Here is an 18056-nt window from a genome sequence, read left to right on the forward strand (position 1 = left end):
GAGGAGTATACAGTGGGGAGGTAGACTGGGAAATTATGTGAGTTGGAATGCACAGGCAGTGTAAGGAGACCGCATTTAAAGTAAAAGTTAGGAGTTACTCTTGGAAGTTGAATCTAGAGAAATATAACCTGTATATTAATGGCTAAACTCACACATTACTAAGTAGCTTTATGACTTTGAACAAGTCATTGTATGCACAGAGCCTTCAAAATAAGGGAGCTGGATGAAGTGAGATCATTGGTTTTTTCTAGTTCTGAAATTAATGCTTTTGTAATTCAACTATTGCTGACTTGGGGATATTTTGACATATAATATTACATTGATTTTTTTCAGATTTGTTAAGTCTGAGTTCTCTCAGATACTGGCCCTCATAGTCTCAGTGAATATGGCCCTATGAAAAGAGAAAGCATTTCTTCTAGGACCGATGTTCTATTACATCAACCAGTTCCTCCCTTTGGATAGAATCATTCAGTTACCTGCTATTGTAAATAACTCTTTAATTCAATCATAATGGGGAAACTGGTTGGATGTACAGAGAAGCTTGGTGATAGCTGATTTTGATTGTCTTTGTGGGAAGGCAGTAAAAATGGAAATAAGGTTAGGGAGGTGGTACTACCAAGCTCAATAAAGAGGCATTTTCTAGCACTCATCAGGTGAGCCTGGAGGTACCCTTAGGAGGAAAATTGAGTTCAATCTATTGTGGTCTACATGGCAATCCCTTGGGCATGAGGGGAGATAGAGAAACAGAAGCAGAAGTACAGGGCCTCTTTGGAGGTTCTCATGGGTATTTTCTGCTCAAGGAGAGCAAAATCTAGGTTCAGGATCTGTCCCTAACTTGTAACACTGGAGAAGGCCCATCAGACTACCTGGCACAAATGGCAGTCTCTTCCAACTGCCTCCCAAGAGCCCGAGTCAAAAACTGGCAACAGTTGTACCTAGTCTTGCCAAAATGATCTGACTCTTGGATTGTAATGCCAGCACCCAGGAACATATGATCCTGGCTGTTGGTTTTAGGGGCTCTCTTTCCAGGAGGGCCTGTGTAAAAGTGTATCTGCTGCCTAACTGTACAAATGGTGGAGCCCTGCCACTTACTCAGAAGAACGCAGGCTCCTTGAGGGAAGACATTATTATTATTTTTTTCTCTTTGTATCCACTGTGCCTAGCACAGTACTTCAAGCATAATAGGTTCTTAATAAATGCTTATTGAATTGATTTGAATCGAATACATGGAGAGTACTTCCTGGTCAACACTGAGGGGACATTGACACTGAGATGGGTACACCAAGCACAAGGATCACCTCCCTATACTTTTGGGGGTACATGATATCTGATGCCCATGGAGATCCTTCCGGGACAAGGGTAGGGCCACAGTGCCTGGGGCAGGGAGACTTTTTCCTCCCTTTGGGAGCCCTGGTCATAGCACCAGTGATTTGTGTTCACAGGCACATGGGCATGGAATGGAGGGGAGGCTAGAGTAAGAGGTTGGAAGGAACCAATCTCTTACAGCACTATCACTAGTAAAACAGTTTTATAGAAGGATTAGTCAGATATTAAGTGGATAAGAAGCCCTGAAGGCTTCCATGACCCCATTAACATCTCCTTGAGAGCGCTAGATCCTCATTTCTGGTGGACCTGAGTCACCCCGGCACAACCCAGTCGTTGGGCAGGACCTGGTAGCTCCTCAGGAAGGTCGGCCCTGCTTGGGCACCTCTCCACCTCACCTGGGCCTTGCCCTGCCACTGACAAGCATCTGAGCTTGTGTCCCTCCCTTGCCAACCCTTTACTGCCACCAGCCCTTTGGTGATCTCCACATCTCCTCCTCCTTCAGCAGAGGGAGAACCTGCGGGTGTTGATGTTCATCTTGGTCACTCCAATGACCTTCAGTGGGGTGGAGAGGCTGAAGGAGGAGGCCAAGGGGGAGTCGCAGAAGAGGTCAGACAGCTCGTCCCGTTCCTCCAGCTCGTAGGTGGCGTCATTGAGCATCCTCCGGTGAAGGTGGCAGGTCTGCTCGATCTTCAGCTTGTTGATGTCGCTGCGGAGGCGCATCAGCTGCCGGGCCAACTGCTGATCCTGCAACCGCATCTCTGCCTGGGGGCCAAAAATTAGCACAGAGTTTGCAGTAAGCAAGAGGCTGCCTTTATCCTGTCTAGCAGGAGACTTAATAAAGTTAGGGGCTGTAAGTGCACAAACTCATTTACCCCAGGGACAAAGACACAGAGATACCATGCTGAAAATGGACACGTGGTCAAAGACAGATACAGCGGCAGAGACCCCGCCTTAGCAATGGAGACAGATACTGGACGCATCCAGGGAAATTGGGGGAGATGGGTCCTAAACCCTTTTCTGCCAATCACATGATACCTGATCTCATAGAACATCCTTATTTGCTCAGTATTCCCCACATGAGAAAGGGGAACAATTTTTAGTAAAAATGCTGTTCATTTAGGAAGCACTTGTTTGGGAACCTCCATTACCTCATTTAATAATAATCATAATAGCATCTAACATTTATATAGTGCTTATTATGTGCCAGGCACTATGCTAAATACTTTACAATTATTATCATATTTGATCCTCACAACAACACTGGGAGGTAAATACTGTTATTATCCTCATTTTACAGTTGAGGAAACTGAGGTAGACAGAGGTAAAATGACTTGCTCAGAGTCACACAGCTAGGAAATGTCTGAGGCCAGATTTGAGCTCGGGTCTTCCTGATTCCAGGCCCCAGAGCTCTATCCACTGCAACAATTAGCTGTCAGTGGCCCTGTCAGAAAGGCAAAAAAAAGTATTGTGATTCCTGTTTTCCAGATGAAGAAACTGAAGCTCAGAAACTAAGTGACTTGCCCTGGGTCACACTGCTAATTTTTGTCAGCATAAGGACTTAAACCCAGACCTTCTAACTCCTGTTCTGGTGCTCTTTCTTTACGATATGTTACTGGTCAATATCCATTTCTAGTCCATACTTTGTCGCTAACTGGTCACATGACCTTGGATAAGGCACTTCTCTCTGGCAGGGAGTTGGAAAAAATGAGCTACTCTAAAGTTCTTCCAGTTCATAGTCATGGATAAAGAGACAACACGGTGTGTAGTGGAACCAGGAAAGCTGTTCATTCATTTCAGTCGTGTCTGACTCTTCATGACCCCATTTGGTGTTTTCTTGGCAAAGATACTGCAATGGTTTGCCATTTCCTTCTTCAACTCATTTTACAGATGAGGAAATTGAGGCAAGCAAGTGACTTGCCCAGGGTCACACAGCTAGTAAGCATCAGAGGCAGGATTTTCTGTTGCCCCCAGAACTAGGAAAACTTAGATTCAAATCCTGCCTCTGATGCTTACGAGCTGTGTGACCGTGGGCAAGTCATTTAACCTCTAAGTCTCAGTTGCCTTATCTGGAAAATGGGGGTAATGACACCATCTTCTTCATAGGAATGTTGTAAGGATTGAATGAGATCATGTATGTAGAACAATTTTCAAACCTTAAGAGTTCTGTAAAGATAAGCTGTTATTTAGAGAAGAAAGGATTATAGGATCAAGTAATAGAATTTAAAGGTAGAAGGGACCTCAGAGGTCATCTAGTTCAACTCCTCCATTTTACAAATGAGGAAACTGAAACTCATGTCAGTTAAGTGACTTTTCCAAGGTCACACAGGTAGCAAGTAGCCAATTCAAGATTTATACTGAGGTCTTCAGATTCCAGCTTCTCATTCCATTATGCCCCACTCCCTCTCTCAGCTGATGTTTGCAAAATGCTGTGCACGTATTACCTCATTTTTTAAACATTCATCTCTCAGGGAACGAGTCAAGCCTTGAAGACTTGTGTCTCCCCTCTTGTACATTCTGGATATCAGACTCTCCTCAGAAATGCTTGAGCTTTGGTGTGCTTTAGACCTTCTAGAGCTGTGACCTTGGGGCAAAACAGGTTCTCTCACTACCTGGGCTTGCTGCCTGTCCCCCCAGATTTCCTGAGTTCTTCCTCCTTGCTGTTTACTCTGCCTCAACTTGCAGAGAGCAACTGTTTTGCTGATTTTGTGAAGTCATGGCTAAGCTATGTAGTACACCCTTTGTTAATGGTGAACCTTCCTGGTGCTGGAGCCAAATGGATTTGAACAAAGCATCTTGGGATGCCAGGCAGAAACTCAAGCCATCAAGAAAGCTAAAGCATGTTTTCCTGCTCCCACTGTCCCTTGGGTTTTGGAGATATCTGCCTTACCTTAAGAAAACTTACATTCTTAAAAACAATGCAATCTTTAGGAGGACAGAGTGATTTTAGCCCAATCTCTATTCTGTCCATTTCACAGACAGATCAAAGAAAGACATTTGCCCAGGCTCACACTGATAGTTAATAGCAATGCACCATAACTGGTCAGAGCTAGAAGGAACGTTAGAGGTTTCATTTTACAGATGGGGAAACCAAAAACCCAGAAATGCTAATGACTTGTACAGTAAGTATTTACTAAAGCAGTGTTTGGATTGGACTGACTTGGACTGAGTAGACTAATTATAGGATGTTTTCTGTTATACATGGCTTCTATTTTTTTCTCCTGGCCAGGATAAAGAACCTGAGTTCTTGCCAGAATTTGCCTGTTTTAAGCCTTACCCTTGGGACTAGGCTTGTTCCCAAGGAATGCTACCTGGTGATTATTAACTTTCCAAATTATTTTTTCACCCCATTCTTGGTCCATTATGGGAAATATGGAATGCGCTGCTTTCCTAATTGCTCACTCCCAGGGTGGCCTGAGCAAAAGTGGCCTGAGCAAAGGCACATCCCATCTTGGTATGACAGATTTTTTTCAGAGGAGAGATAATAGCATTTACTTGGTTCTTAGGGGTGTGACTTGTTCTCCAGCTAAACCTTTAATTACTGTAATTGACTTGACGAAAGAATTTTAAAATCTTATGGTGTTAGGGGGAATAGGTAGTTTAGCTCCTTATGGTTGTCCTAAGCGTATGGGACTTTGCTGTCTTCCCAAGTCAACAAGCAGTTATTAAATGCTTACTGTGTGCTAGGCATTGTGTTAAACACTGAAGATACAAAGAAAGTAAACACAGTCCCTGCCCTCGAGGAGCTTACAATCTAATTGAGGGCTTGATCTGAACTCAGGAAGATGAGTTTTCCTGACACCTGGCCCAGCTCTCCATCCACTGTTCCACCTAGCAGCCTCAAGTGGGTTACTTAGGGAGGTGTAAAATGATTGCCTTGCCATAGTTAGGGCCCCGTTGTTGGGCCTTTGCAGTGGATCTAGTCAGCATATTTCATGGTCTTCTCCAACCTTGTCCAGCAGTATGTAGGAGTGAAGGCTGTGGATAGTGGGAGTAATCCAAAGTTGAAACTTGGCAGGGCTAGATCAGTGGTAAGATAAGGGGGCAAGGAATTCAAGAAGAGGACAGAGTGGAGTTGAACTGGCTCATCAAGAGGTCAAGATGAGGAAGAGAGGACAGTGTAGCTGATGTAGGGGTGATGGCCTGGGAGAGAACTGAGGGATTGAAGGTCATGGTGTGAATGAAGAACAGGGTTTGGGGGAGCAGCTAGGTGGGGCAGTGGATAGAGCACCAGCCCTGGATTCAGGAGGACCTGAGTTCAAATCCAGCCTCAGACATATGACACTTACTAGCTGTGTGACTCTGGGCAAGTCACTTAACCTCATTGCCTAGCCAAAAAAAAGAAGAAGAAGAAGAAGAAAAGGGTTTGGGACTGCAAGGCAGAAAGAGAGAGAGGTGGAAATACAGATTGTGATCAGATAAGAGAATTTCAGAGTTCATGAATATGGAAATGGTGCCTTTTTGGATGATGGTCAGGATCAAGGTCATGGCCAGCTTTGTCTTTGGAGGAAGTTGGATGGATATTTAGTTCGTGTGAGATGAGTAAATTGAGGAATGATGAGGTCAGGGTGTTTGTGAGAGTGAAAACAGGTAGGGTTGAAGTTCCTTAGCATGTGGTCAGGAGCTGATTAGAAGAGAAAGTCTGTGAGTCAAGTATTGAACTCATTGAGGAAGAAAGGGGAGCGACTTGGAGGTCTACAGACAATAGCTACCAGAACTTTGGGTGGTAGACATTGACTGAATGAACCCCCAAGGAGGAGAGGTTACTGAGTGATGATGGAAGAGGGACAACCTGGACGTGGCAATGGGAAGAAGGGATATCCCAACTCCCCTACCGCGACTAGTTAGTCAGGGGGATAAGTGAAAGTACAGCCAGGCCTGGAAAGGAAGGCCAGGGATGCTATGTGATCAGGAAGAAGGCAGGTTTCTCTGAGAGCCATAAGGTGGAAGGAGTGGGAAAGGAAAAAAAAATTAAGATTTGAGGAAGTCTGTTACCTACGGAGAGGCATTCCAGACAGCACAGTGGAAGTAGCTTTGGATGGGCGGATGGGTTGGGTTGAGGGGAATGGGAATAAAGGATTAGGCAGTGTGGATTGAATGGGGTTTTGATGACAGCCAAGGTTCAGAATCACTAATATGGTGAGGGTATAAACATGGGGGAAGCATGTTCATCATTGAGCAATCAGTTCAGGTAGGTTTTCATTACATTGCCCATAGGGGTTTGGCCTTAGGAGTTCAGGTGAGGGGACAAGTTCTGGGATTCTGATGGAATAGTGTTAGTCCTCCAAGACAAGAGGTGAGGCTCAAGATATGATATAATGGCCTTTCTCCTCTTCCCTGGAAGGAAGGAATCTGGTGTTTCTTTTCTCTGTGAGGGAGGCAGAAGACCCAGCAGGAGACCCGGCATGTTGGAGTTTTCTCTCCTTACTCTAAAGGCAGGAGACTGGTGCCCAAAGGAATGGCATTCTTTTCTTCCAGCAGGAAGTTGGAGACTTGGTGCAGTGGAATGGTGTTTCTCCCTTTTCTGTGAAAGGCTGGAGACTAGGCATGGGACCTGGAACAGTGGAACGACATTTTCTCCCCTTATCTTAAGGCAGGAGTCCTGTTGCAATAGAATAGTGTTTTCTGGAAGTCTTTGATCAGAACCTGGACAACCGTTTATTGGGTATGTTACAGGAAGGATTCCTTTTAGAGAATACCTTTAGCCCCAAATATCTCTTCAAACTCTAAAATTCTGTGATTCTGTGAACTACACATCTCATGAAAGGCACTAATAATTGAGAAGACCAGGAAAGGGTTCTGGAAAGACATCACACTTTCAGTGAGAAGGGTTCCAAAAGACAGACGTGAGAAGGAAGGATATTACAGGCATGGGGGAACCCGTCTTTGGGGAAAGTGCAAGTGGTTCAGTTTGGCTGGAATGTGGAGGGTGTGTACGTGGGGGGAGGGAAACAAGGAAAAATAGGCTGGGACCAGATTATGGAGGGCTTTAAACACCAAAGAGAGGAGTTTGTATTTTATCCTGGAGGCACCAGAGAGCCACTGAAGCTTTTTGGGCAGGAAAATGACATGGTGATCGATGTGCTTTGGGAATATCCGTTTGGCAACTGGGTAGAGAATGAATCAGAGAGGAGAGAGACTGGAAGCAGTAAGACCAGTTTGGAGGCTATTGCAACAGTCCAGGTGAGGAGGGCCTTAACAAAAGTAGTGGTTGTATGAACAGAAAGCAGTCAAATGCCAGAGATGTTGAGGCAGTAGAATCCACAAGACTTGACAGGATATGAGGGCTAAGAGTGATGACGCTCATGTTGCAAACATGGTGGATCTAGAAGATGGTGGTACCCTGGACAGAAGTAAGAAAGTTAAGAGGAAGAATGGGTTCAACATGAAATGGGTTGTTCATTGGAGAGTCCAGCCTACTCTGAGACTTTCGGAAAGTGGGGCTCTGAGGGAAGCAGTGATACAGCTAATAGTAGCATAGCCAGATCTTGGGACTTTTAATTCTGGGCCGTTTCCAAATCAAGGATCATAGACTTGGAGCAGAGCTCATTTAGTACCACTTGCTCATTTGACAGAAGAGGACGTTAAGTGACTTACTCAAGACCACATAGGTTGTAACAGAGCCAGATTCTAAACTCCATCCTCTGATTCCAAATTCAGTGAGTTTTCATGCTCCCAGCAATGCCGCTCCTTATGTGTCTCCTATCACAACAGATTCTAGAAATAAAGCTAAAGAGACTATCAAGGGGATTTCCCCCCCTCTTTTCATCCAAGTGTCTGGCACTATGTAGACATAGCCTCAGGGAGAATTTTATAGTTGTCAGAAATGAGTAGTGGGGGGAAAACTTCCTGGGCCTTCTTTTCATCTTACTGGAAACTTTCAAGACCCTCTGAGCCTGCATCTATATGATTCAAGACACCTGGGTTAAAAAAAAATCCTTAGAAAGCCAGATGTGTAGGACAAAACATCTGGATGGGTGATTTATTTATTTTTCTCAGTTTTGATCTATATTTTGGCATCGTGTAGACCAGGGGTGTCAAACTAAAATACAAATGGGGCCACTAAACCCTACATAAGGATCCTTGCAGAAGCATATTGATTTAGAAAACCATGAATTAACATTATCTACATTCTGTTGTATTTTTATTTATTTTCTTAAATATTTCCCAATTACATTTTAATCTGGTTCTGTCAGGACTCACGTGTTTGACATCTCTGATGTAGAAATCATAAGGCTTTCTCCTCTCCCTCTCCTTCTTCACCTCATCCTCTATCTCCCCCTCTCTTTCTCCTCCTCTGTCTTCTCTACTTTCCTCTCTCTCCTCTTTCCCTTCCTCTTTCTCTCCTTCCTCCTCTTCCCCTCTCTGTCCCCATTACCCTTTTCCTTATCTCTCCCTTTCTGTCTCTCCCTTCCCCCTCCCTCTCTCCTTTCTCTTCTCTATTCCCTCACTTCCCATCACCCTTCTCCCTCTCTCTCCCTCTTTTTTCTCTTTCCCTCTCTCTTCCCTCACTTCCTATTGCCCCTCTCCCATTCTCTCTCTCCTTTCTCTTCTCTTTTTCCTCTTCCTTTCTGCCTCTATTTCCACTTCTCTCTCTCCTATTCCCCTCTTCTTTCCCCAACTCTCTTTCCTCCTCTCCCTCCTTCTCTCTCTCTTACCCTCTTCCTTTCTTTCTTCCTCCCTCCCTTCTCTTTCTCTTTTCTTCCTTTCCACTTCTCTTCTTCTCTCTTTCTCTCTCCCTCTCTTTCTTCCCACCTCCCCCTATCCCTTTATCATTCTGACAAGAGATCCATTTTGGTCCAAGCTCAAAGAAAAAGGAGAGAAGAGCCTCTTTTATTTTGAGTTAAACTCTAACTTGCTTAGGGAGGAAGCCTGTGGGAATCTGGATGATGAACACAGGACTGGTCAGAGGCCAGAGCCAAAGGATGATTGAATTCTCTCCATGAATGTTCTGGATTCCAGGCTCAGCTGGAGAGCAAGGACAGAGAGTCCAGCCATCTCTCACCCTTGCCCTTCCTCTGTAGTCTTCCTGCTGGAGCCCTCCTGCTGCATCCCTACTCCCTATTTGACACTGGCTGCATCACCCTCAAGCCCGACAAGACTGACGAGCAAAGAGCTCGCAGTGATGCTTTCCAGCAACCTGGGCAGACTAGAGCATGAAGAATTGCACAACACCTGCTCACACAGGCCCAGAGTTTGTCTGGGGGAATAGCACGACTGTAAATCAGCTTCGGGGAACCAGCTATGGCTTTGAAGTTGCCTGGCAAAGAATTGTGCCTGTAGCTCCTAAGAACAATGGATCACAGAAGGTGAAGCTCAGAGAGCCCTTAGAGAGCTTAATCTCCTCGTATTACAGATGAGGAATGGAGCTGAAGGGGAACTGTCTTTCCCAAGTTCACATGGGTATTATGTGCAGAGGCATGATTAAAACCCAAGACTTCTGACTCCAAATCCAGTGCTTTATGGTCCTCGAGGTCAAAGCTCTCTGGCATCAGAATAGCCATGGGTCAGACGTCCTATTACTGGTGAAGTAAAATTAATGCCATTGTAGAACTTAAACCTTAGTCTCCTCCCCAAAACTGTCTCGGTACAAGATTCCTAATAGATGGCGGTGGAAACAGCACTAAGCAGCTGGACCTGGGTTCACATTCTGCCTCTGTCACCCCCACATGACCTTGGACAAGTCTCTTTATCTCTCTGGGCCTCAGTTTTCTCATCTGTAAAATGAGGAGGTTTTGACTCCTTTGCCTTTGAGGTCCCTTCCAGCTCTGTATCCATAATTCTACAGATCGCCTTTTTCTTATCTTATACTAATATTCCATCAAAGAAGAAACTTCTTCATTGGCAAGGCTGGTGAAGGCTTGAGGACATTTCAAAGGGTTTTTAATCTAGGGTCTGCAAACTTAAAACAACAATAACAACAATTGTCTTTCATTATAATTGATTCCCCTGGTAATCCTATGTATTTATTTTACTTATGTATTTAAAAGCACTATTCTGATAAAAGCCATCACCAGACTACGAAAGGAGTCCATGGCACAGAAAACCAAAGGAGAACAAAAACTGAGCGTGGTAGGGATGTTCATTGAAGGACCCTGTGGGGCTGTGTGCCTTGAGGCCTCCATTGGGAAAGAGTGTTTAAATGATACCAGAAGCTATTCTGGCCCTAAATTTTCTGAATCTAGAAGCCTTAGGCTCAGACACCTAGACCTCGAGCCTGAAAAGATCTCAGAGGCCAGCTGCTCCAACCCAATCATTTTGCAGATGAGTAAAATGAGGCCAAGGGAGCTTAAGTAACTTGCCCAAAGTCATAGAGATAGTAGACACCAAAGGCAGGATTTGAACCCAGGTCCTCTGACTCCAAATCAAGTATTCTTTCATGGGATTATTCAATTACTGTCTGTCCCAGGCATGTAATCTATGCCTGCACCAAGTTACCTAGTCAGTTCAGTCAGAAGCTCAGTAAAGTCAGTGGTTGAGTGCCACATAGACACAACATACCAATGATGCAGTGGACTTTTCAGATTCTAATCTTTTATCCTTCTACTAATATAAAAAAGCTAGCAATTGAGGCCTATATACCTAAATAATCCAGTTTGGAAATGATCCTAAACCCTAGGAGGTGAGACCTGTCCAAATCCAAAGAAAAGCTTGATGCAGAGATTAAAATATGATAACATTAATTTTTAACACATTTTACTGAATTTTTAAAATGTAGGTTCAAAGCAGAGCCAGAACAAAGCCTTTATACAAGATTTGAAAATTGCATTTCCTGCATTTGAAAACTCAATTTTCCAGAACAGAATTCATTATTTTCTCCATCCCTGCAAAGACACACCTCTTCCAAATTTCCCTATTAGTATTCAGGGCACCAATATCCTTCCAGTTACCCAGATCTGCAGCCTTGGAGTCAGGTTCAATTCCGGACTTTACTCACCTCACTTATCCAATCAGTTGACAAATCTTGCTGTTTCTTTCTCCACAAGTCTTTTCTATCTCCCTTTCTCTACACAACTTCCACCCTAGTTCAGATCCTTATCACCTCCTGCCTAACTGATCTCCTTCCTTTGAACCTCTCACCCCCCATTCTAATCCACTCAAGTGATTTCCTAAAGTGTAGATCTACCCCTCTCGGCCCCTCACCTCAATAAACTCCAGTGGCTCCTTCTGAGCTCTTTACACCCTGGTCCCATCTGGGAATGTTTCCAGTCTTACCAAGGACATCACTCCCCTCCATGTATTCCATGGCCCAAACATACTGGCCCTCTTACTGTTCCTAATACCTGACAGATCTATCTCTCCTGCCACACCTTTACAGTGGCTGTCCCCTATTCTTGGAATTCTCTGCCTCATCTATGCCTCTTGGACCCCTAGTTTGTGACACATCTCAAGTGTCACCTTCTGTACACAAAAATATAGTGCACACCTATGGCTCACGTTACCATTGGCCTTTCTTCCTGGTAGTAATGTCAGCCAGGACTCAAAATGTATGAATGGTTATGTTTCTGTGTAAGTCCTTTTCTGCCCTCCTTGTGGTGACTTTTCCTGAAAAACTATATTGAATATTCTGTGTGTGTGTGTGTGTGTTGTATATATCTACATATGCACATATTGCATCCCCCATTAGAATCTAAGCTCCTTGAGGACAGTGACTGTTTCACTTTTGCCTTTGTATCTGCAGTGCCTTGCTTAATAAATGTTTGTTGATCGTTACTGTTGACTCGAGGTGTTCCACCTTCATTATAACATAGGTGACTTGATTTATCACAAACCAAATATCTGTATGCCATGAGAGCAGAATGTTCTGGCATGAAAAACATACCCATTTATAAAAAGGACTACCAGATGCCACCTGTTGCATTACCTCCCTACCCCCAATACATATTCTAAATAACTGCTGACCTTTAGTAACAGGTCTGGCTCAAAGACTGTGTGTTTTTAAAACACATATTAGCCCTTTTATTCAGTCAATAAGTGCAAAATTTTTTAAATTAAATTATTTTTAGAATTTTTCATTATATATAAAAATCTCTCAAAGAATGTTAATTTTTTTTTGTTTTTAACTAACTGCTTTTCATTAAATTAAAATACTTTGAAATTAACCTCAGTATTGTTTAACCTCCAAATGGAGCTCTCCCTTTGGGCAATTCCTATTTGTCAATATATATATATGGATTGATTTCTGCATATGGATGGACACACAAACACAGCCCGAGGGAAAGGGTTATGCTCTTTTGGTTAATTCAGTTCAGGATAGAGTTATTCTCATTTCAAAATTTTGGGTGCTAAAGAATTCATTTAGAACTTACAGAATCAGGCAGAAACAAGATGGTAGGGTAAAGCCAAGAACTGGTCTGAGCTCTCCCCCAAGCGCCTCCAAATAGTTTTAAATAATGACTCTAAATAAATTCTAGAGTGGCAGAACCCACAAAAAGATGGTGTGAAACAATTTTCTTAGCCCAAGACAACTTAGAAGCTCAGCAGGGAAGGCCTGTTACACCAGGTTGACCTGGCTCCAGCAAACCAGGAGCAGGCCTTGGGACCCACTGAATCAGTGGCAGCAGTGGTGGTTTCCAAACCTCTCAGCCCACAGACGGTAAGGGGATTGGACAATTGGTCAGAAGGAGATTTACAGGGGTCCCTTTGCTGGCACCAAGGGCAGGACTCTGTTGTACTGCCTATACTTGAATCTGAGTTGCAGTCCTGGGTCTTAGTCCCAGTGTGAGGAGGAGCACTAGCACATTGCAGGCTGTGGCTACAGGTGAACAGGAACCCTGGTCACAGTTTCAGGATTGAAAAGAGTGCTTGTGGTAGCTCACAAACCAGTGCACAGTACAAGGGAGTGGTAAACACATACACACACACCTCTCCCTAAATCATACCATCTGGGAAGAACAAAAAACTTGCACGTTCTCAGAATTACCTCTGAAAAAAATGAACAAAAAACCTGAAGCTTGGGACAATGCCCCCTCTAATCAGGAAGAAGAGCTCCATGTTAGCATAGAATTAAAAGTCAAGAAATAGGCTGTGAAATGAGCAAACAACAGAAAATAATTCTGACCATAGAAAGTTACTATGGTGACAAGGAAGATCAAAACACACACTGAGAAGAAGACAATAAAGTCAAAACTCCTGCATTTGAAGCCTCAAAGGAAAATATGAATTGGTCTCAGGTCATGGAGGAGCTCAAAAAGGATTTTTAAAATCAAATAAGAGAAGTAGAGGGAAAATTGGGAAGAGAAATGAGAGTGATGCAAGAAAATCATGAAAAAAAAGGCCAACAGCTTGGCAAAGAAGGCACAAAAAAAAATACTGAAGAAAATAACACTTTACAAAACAGAATAGCCCAAATGGTAAAAAGAGGCACAAAAGTCCAATGAACAGAAGAATGCCTTGAAAAATAGAATTGGTCAAATGGAAAAAAAATTCATTGAAGAGAAGAACTCCTTAAAAAGTAGAATTGGCCAAATGGAAAAGGTGGTACAAAAGCTCACTTAAGAAAACAATTCCTTGGGGCAGCTAGGTGGCGCAGTGAATAGAGCACTGGCCTTGGAATCAGGAGAACCTGAGTTCAAATCTAGCTTCAGACAATTACACTCACTAGCTGTGTGACCTTGGGCAAGTCACTTAACCCCAATTGCCTCACCAAAAAAGCAAAAAACAAACAAACAAACAAAAAAGAAAATAATTCCTTAAAAGTTAGAATTGAGCAAGTGGAAGTTAATGAGTCTATGAGACATCAAAAACAATCAAACAAAATCAAAAGAATGAAAAAACAGGAGAAAATATAAACTATCTCACTGGACAAACAACTGACTTGTAAAATAGATCCAGGAGAAATAATTTAAGAATTATCAGACTACCTGAAAGTTATGATCAAAAAAAGAGTTTAGACAGCATCTTTCAAGAAATTATCAAGGAAAACTGCCCTGATATTCTAGAACCACAGGACAAGATAGAAATTGAAAGAATCCTCCTGAAAGAGATCCCAAAATGAAAACAATCATGTATCCACACTCAGGATAACACAAGATTTAGCAGCTTCTACATTAAAGGACTGGAGGGCTTGGAATATGATAGTCTGGAGGGCAAAAGAGCTAGGATTATAACTAAGAATCACCTACCCAGCAAATGTGAGTATAATTCTTCAGGGGAAAAAATAGATATTCAATGAAACAGAGGACTCTCAAGCATTCCTGATGAAAGACCAGAACTGAATAGAAAATTTGACTTCAAATACAAGACTCAAAAGAAACATAAAAAGGTAAACAGGAAAGAGAAATCAAAAGGGATTCAATAAAGTTAAACTGTTTATATTCCTACCTGGGGAAATGATATTTATAACTCCTAAAAACTTTTGTATTATTAGGGCATAGACAGAAAGCAAAGGTGTGGGTTGAATGTGATGGTATGATTATCTAAAAAAATAAAGTTAAGGGATGAGAAAGAAGAATGCACTGGGAGAAGGGGAAAGGGAGAGGTAGATTGGGATAAATTATCTGACATAAAAGAGGCCTGAAAGAGATGTTACAGTGGAGTGAGAAATGGAGGAAGGAGGGAGGGGAGCACAAGAATCTTACTCTCATTGGAATTGACTCAATGAGGAAATAATATGCATACTCAGTTGAATGTAGAACTGTATCTTACCATACAGAAAAGTAGGAGAGGAAGGGGCAGGGGCGGGGGAGTGGGCAGAGCTGAAAGATGGAAGGGCAGTTTGGGGGAGGTAAAAGTCAGAAACAAAACACTTTTGAGAATGGACAGGGTAAAAGGAGAGAAAGAGTAGGATAAATGGGAGGAAAATAGGATGGAGGGAAATACGTAGTTGGTAATCATTACTGTTAAAAAAATTTTACAGTGAATATCTCTGATAAAGATTTCATTTGGTAAATATATAGAAAACTGAATCAAATTTATAGAAATAAGATCCATTCCTCAACTGATAAGTGATCAAAGATAGATATGAATAAGCAGTTTTTAGACAAAGTAATCAAAGCTATCTATAGTCATATAAAAATGCTCTATATCACCATTGATTAGAGAAATGCAAATTAAAACAACTCTGAGCTACTACCTTACATCTGTCAGATTATCTAATATGACAGAAAACAAAAATGTCAAATGTTGGAGGGGATGTGGGGAAAAAAACCAATAATATACCATCAGTGAAGTTGTATACCGATTCAACCATTCTGGAGAGCAATTTGGAACTATGCCCAAAGGGCTATAAAACCATGGATACCCTTTGACCAAGCAATACCACTACTGGGTCTGTAGCCCAAAGAGATAAAAAACATAAAAGAAAAGGACCTGTACGTATAGAAATACTTATAGCAGTTCTTTTAGTGGTGACAAAGAATTGGAAATTGAGGGGATGTCCATCATTAGGGAATAGCTGAACAAATTGTTGTAATTGTGATGGAATACTATTGTACTTTAAAAAAATGATGAGCAGGATGCTCTCAGAAAAACCTGGAAAGACTTACATGAACTGATGCAAAATGAAATGAGCAGAACCAGGATAACTTTGTACACAATAACAGCAATATTATATGATGATTTATTATGAATAATTTAGCTATTCTCAGCAATAAAATGATACAAGACAGTTCTATAGCACTTATGATGAAAGATGCTGTTCATCTCCAGAGAAAGAATTGACAGAGCTTGGATACACATTGAAGATATTTTTTCTTTACTTTCTTTATTTTTCTTGGATTTTTTTTTGTCCATGTTTTCTTTCATAGAATGACTTACAAGGAAATGTGTTGCGCATGACTACACATATATAACCTATGTCAAATTGCTTGCCTTCTCAGTGAGGGGAAAGGGGAGCAGGGAGAGAATTTGGAACACAAAATTTGAAAAAAGAACATTAAAATTGTTTTTACTTGAAATTGGGAAAAATAAAATATTAAGTAAAAAATTACAAGACCACCTAATATCAGAGCTGGAAAGGGACCTTAGAACACAGAACACAGGAAGTCAGAGCTAAGAGGGACCTCTGAGTTCATCCACTGTTCCACAGAATTTTAGAGCCACAAGGGTCCTCAAAAATAATCTATCCCCTTCCCCTTATTTTAGAGGTGAGGAAGCTGGAGTCCAATGAGGTCTTTCCTCTGAACTTGTTAGGAAAACATCCTGAAATTAAATTTATTCTGATTCTTGAATCAGTCTCATCAGCTTCTTCTAGGTTCTATCTATCCAGGAACCTGAGTTTATGGGAAGTGGGGAAAAGGTAGGCAGACTTTAAAATCTTTTTTTTTTTTGGTGGGGAGTGATCTATGTACTTTGAAAATTATATACTCTCAGTCCCTGTGATGTTGGCAGTAACTTAGGCAAATAATAGTTAGGTGGGAAGGTGTATTAGGAACAACAAAAGACTACCATTGAATAGGAGGATTTGTGATTGACTGAAAGTCATCCTGGAATTACAAGTGGGAAGAAGGAACAATCATTCAGAATATTTAGCTATTTCGAGCCCAAATCATAGGGGAATGTGTTTTGGGAAGAAAGATACTTCTTGGTAGAAAGGTCATAGACTGGAGGCATATTCTCAGACATGGCCAAGATATTGTTTTGTTTTACCTAACTATATATATGCTATGAAAGATTGTTTCTATGGGGGAGGGGGTGGTGGTTCATAGAGGGAAGAGAAAGGTGGGTTGATTAGTATTAAGTCATGAGGAGAATGCTACATTTTATTCATTGAAATTAATTTAACCATAAAATGTCACAAACCATATTTAAGTAGTGGCTATGCTAAATCAACATGTGATTACTTGAAAGATTTCTTTCAGCATTGGCTTGCTTAACCAAAGGATCTATGTGTAGGCTCTTTCCTTCTTATACAAATGCCCCCTGCAAAGCAGTTATAGTTTGGAGAAAGTTGCCTGAATGGAGTGAAGGAAGGGAAAGCAACAAGCATTTATTAAGCATCTACCGTGTACCTAAAGTGGCAAGCACTTTACAAATATTACCTAAAGGAGGTGAAGAGGGGCTGGGCCATAGGGCAAGTGTACTCAGACATGGAGGAAAGGTGGATTTGTTGGGGGCAGGGGGGAATCTTTGCACTCACATCATGAAAGGGCAGAATGCTGAGCTTTACTGAGCTTAGCTCAGTCTATCCAGAGAGTAACTTTTGTAGTAGACCCACTAAGAAGGAAGCCAAAAGAAGCAAAAGAAGGCCAGCCATTTGTAGAGAGGGCTAGGATTTCCTCAGTGATTTTTCTCATTTAGATATTACCAACACCCTAGACCATTCTACTTCTGCCTAAGTTGGATTCTAGGGAGGCTATATGTTTCCAAAGTTGTGGTGTGTTGTTGTTCAGTCATTTCAGTTGTGTCTGACTCTTTATGACCCCATTTGGGGTTTTCTTAGCAAATATGCTGGAGTGGTTTGCCGTTTCCTTCTCTGGCTCATTTTACAGCTGAAGAAACTGAGGCAAAGAGAACTAACTGACCTCTCCAGGGTCACAATAGCTAGTAAGTATCTGAGACCAAATCTGAACCCAGGTGTTTGAGACTCCAGGCTGGGTACTCTATTTGCTTTGCCACCTAGCTACCCATATGTTTCCAGAGAGTAAACAGGAAAAGAGAAGCATAGATTTGATGATATTCATAGTTTCACAAAAGAGGCATCATAATTTAATGCTTACAAATACTCTGGCCTTTCCATGAGGATCATATCTTTGAACTGATTCAGACTGCAAAGGTATAAACAGAGTTTTTTT

At 42.1% G+C, this 18056-nt stretch overlaps 1 protein-coding gene across 2 annotated transcripts in view; it reads right to left on the minus strand.

Moving 5' to 3' along the window:
* Positions 1-267: 267 nt before the first annotated feature.
* FAM167A (family with sequence similarity 167 member A) overlaps positions 268-18056 on the minus strand; it is a 54148-nt gene continuing 36359 nt past the window's right edge. For both annotated transcript variants that reach the window (XM_027840246.1, XM_027840245.1), the window contains one exon: positions 268-2088. In XM_027840246.1, coding sequence (XP_027696047.1) covers positions 1825-2088 — 264 coding nt within the window. In that variant the 3' untranslated portion in view covers positions 268-1824. The remainder of the gene's footprint in view (positions 2089-18056) is intronic.

Source organism: Vombatus ursinus, unplaced genomic scaffold, assembly GCF_900497805.2.
Source record: "Vombatus ursinus unplaced genomic scaffold, bare-nosed wombat genome assembly UNPS02014841.1, whole genome shotgun sequence".
Classification (NCBI taxonomy): domain Eukaryota; kingdom Metazoa; phylum Chordata; class Mammalia; order Diprotodontia; family Vombatidae; genus Vombatus; species Vombatus ursinus.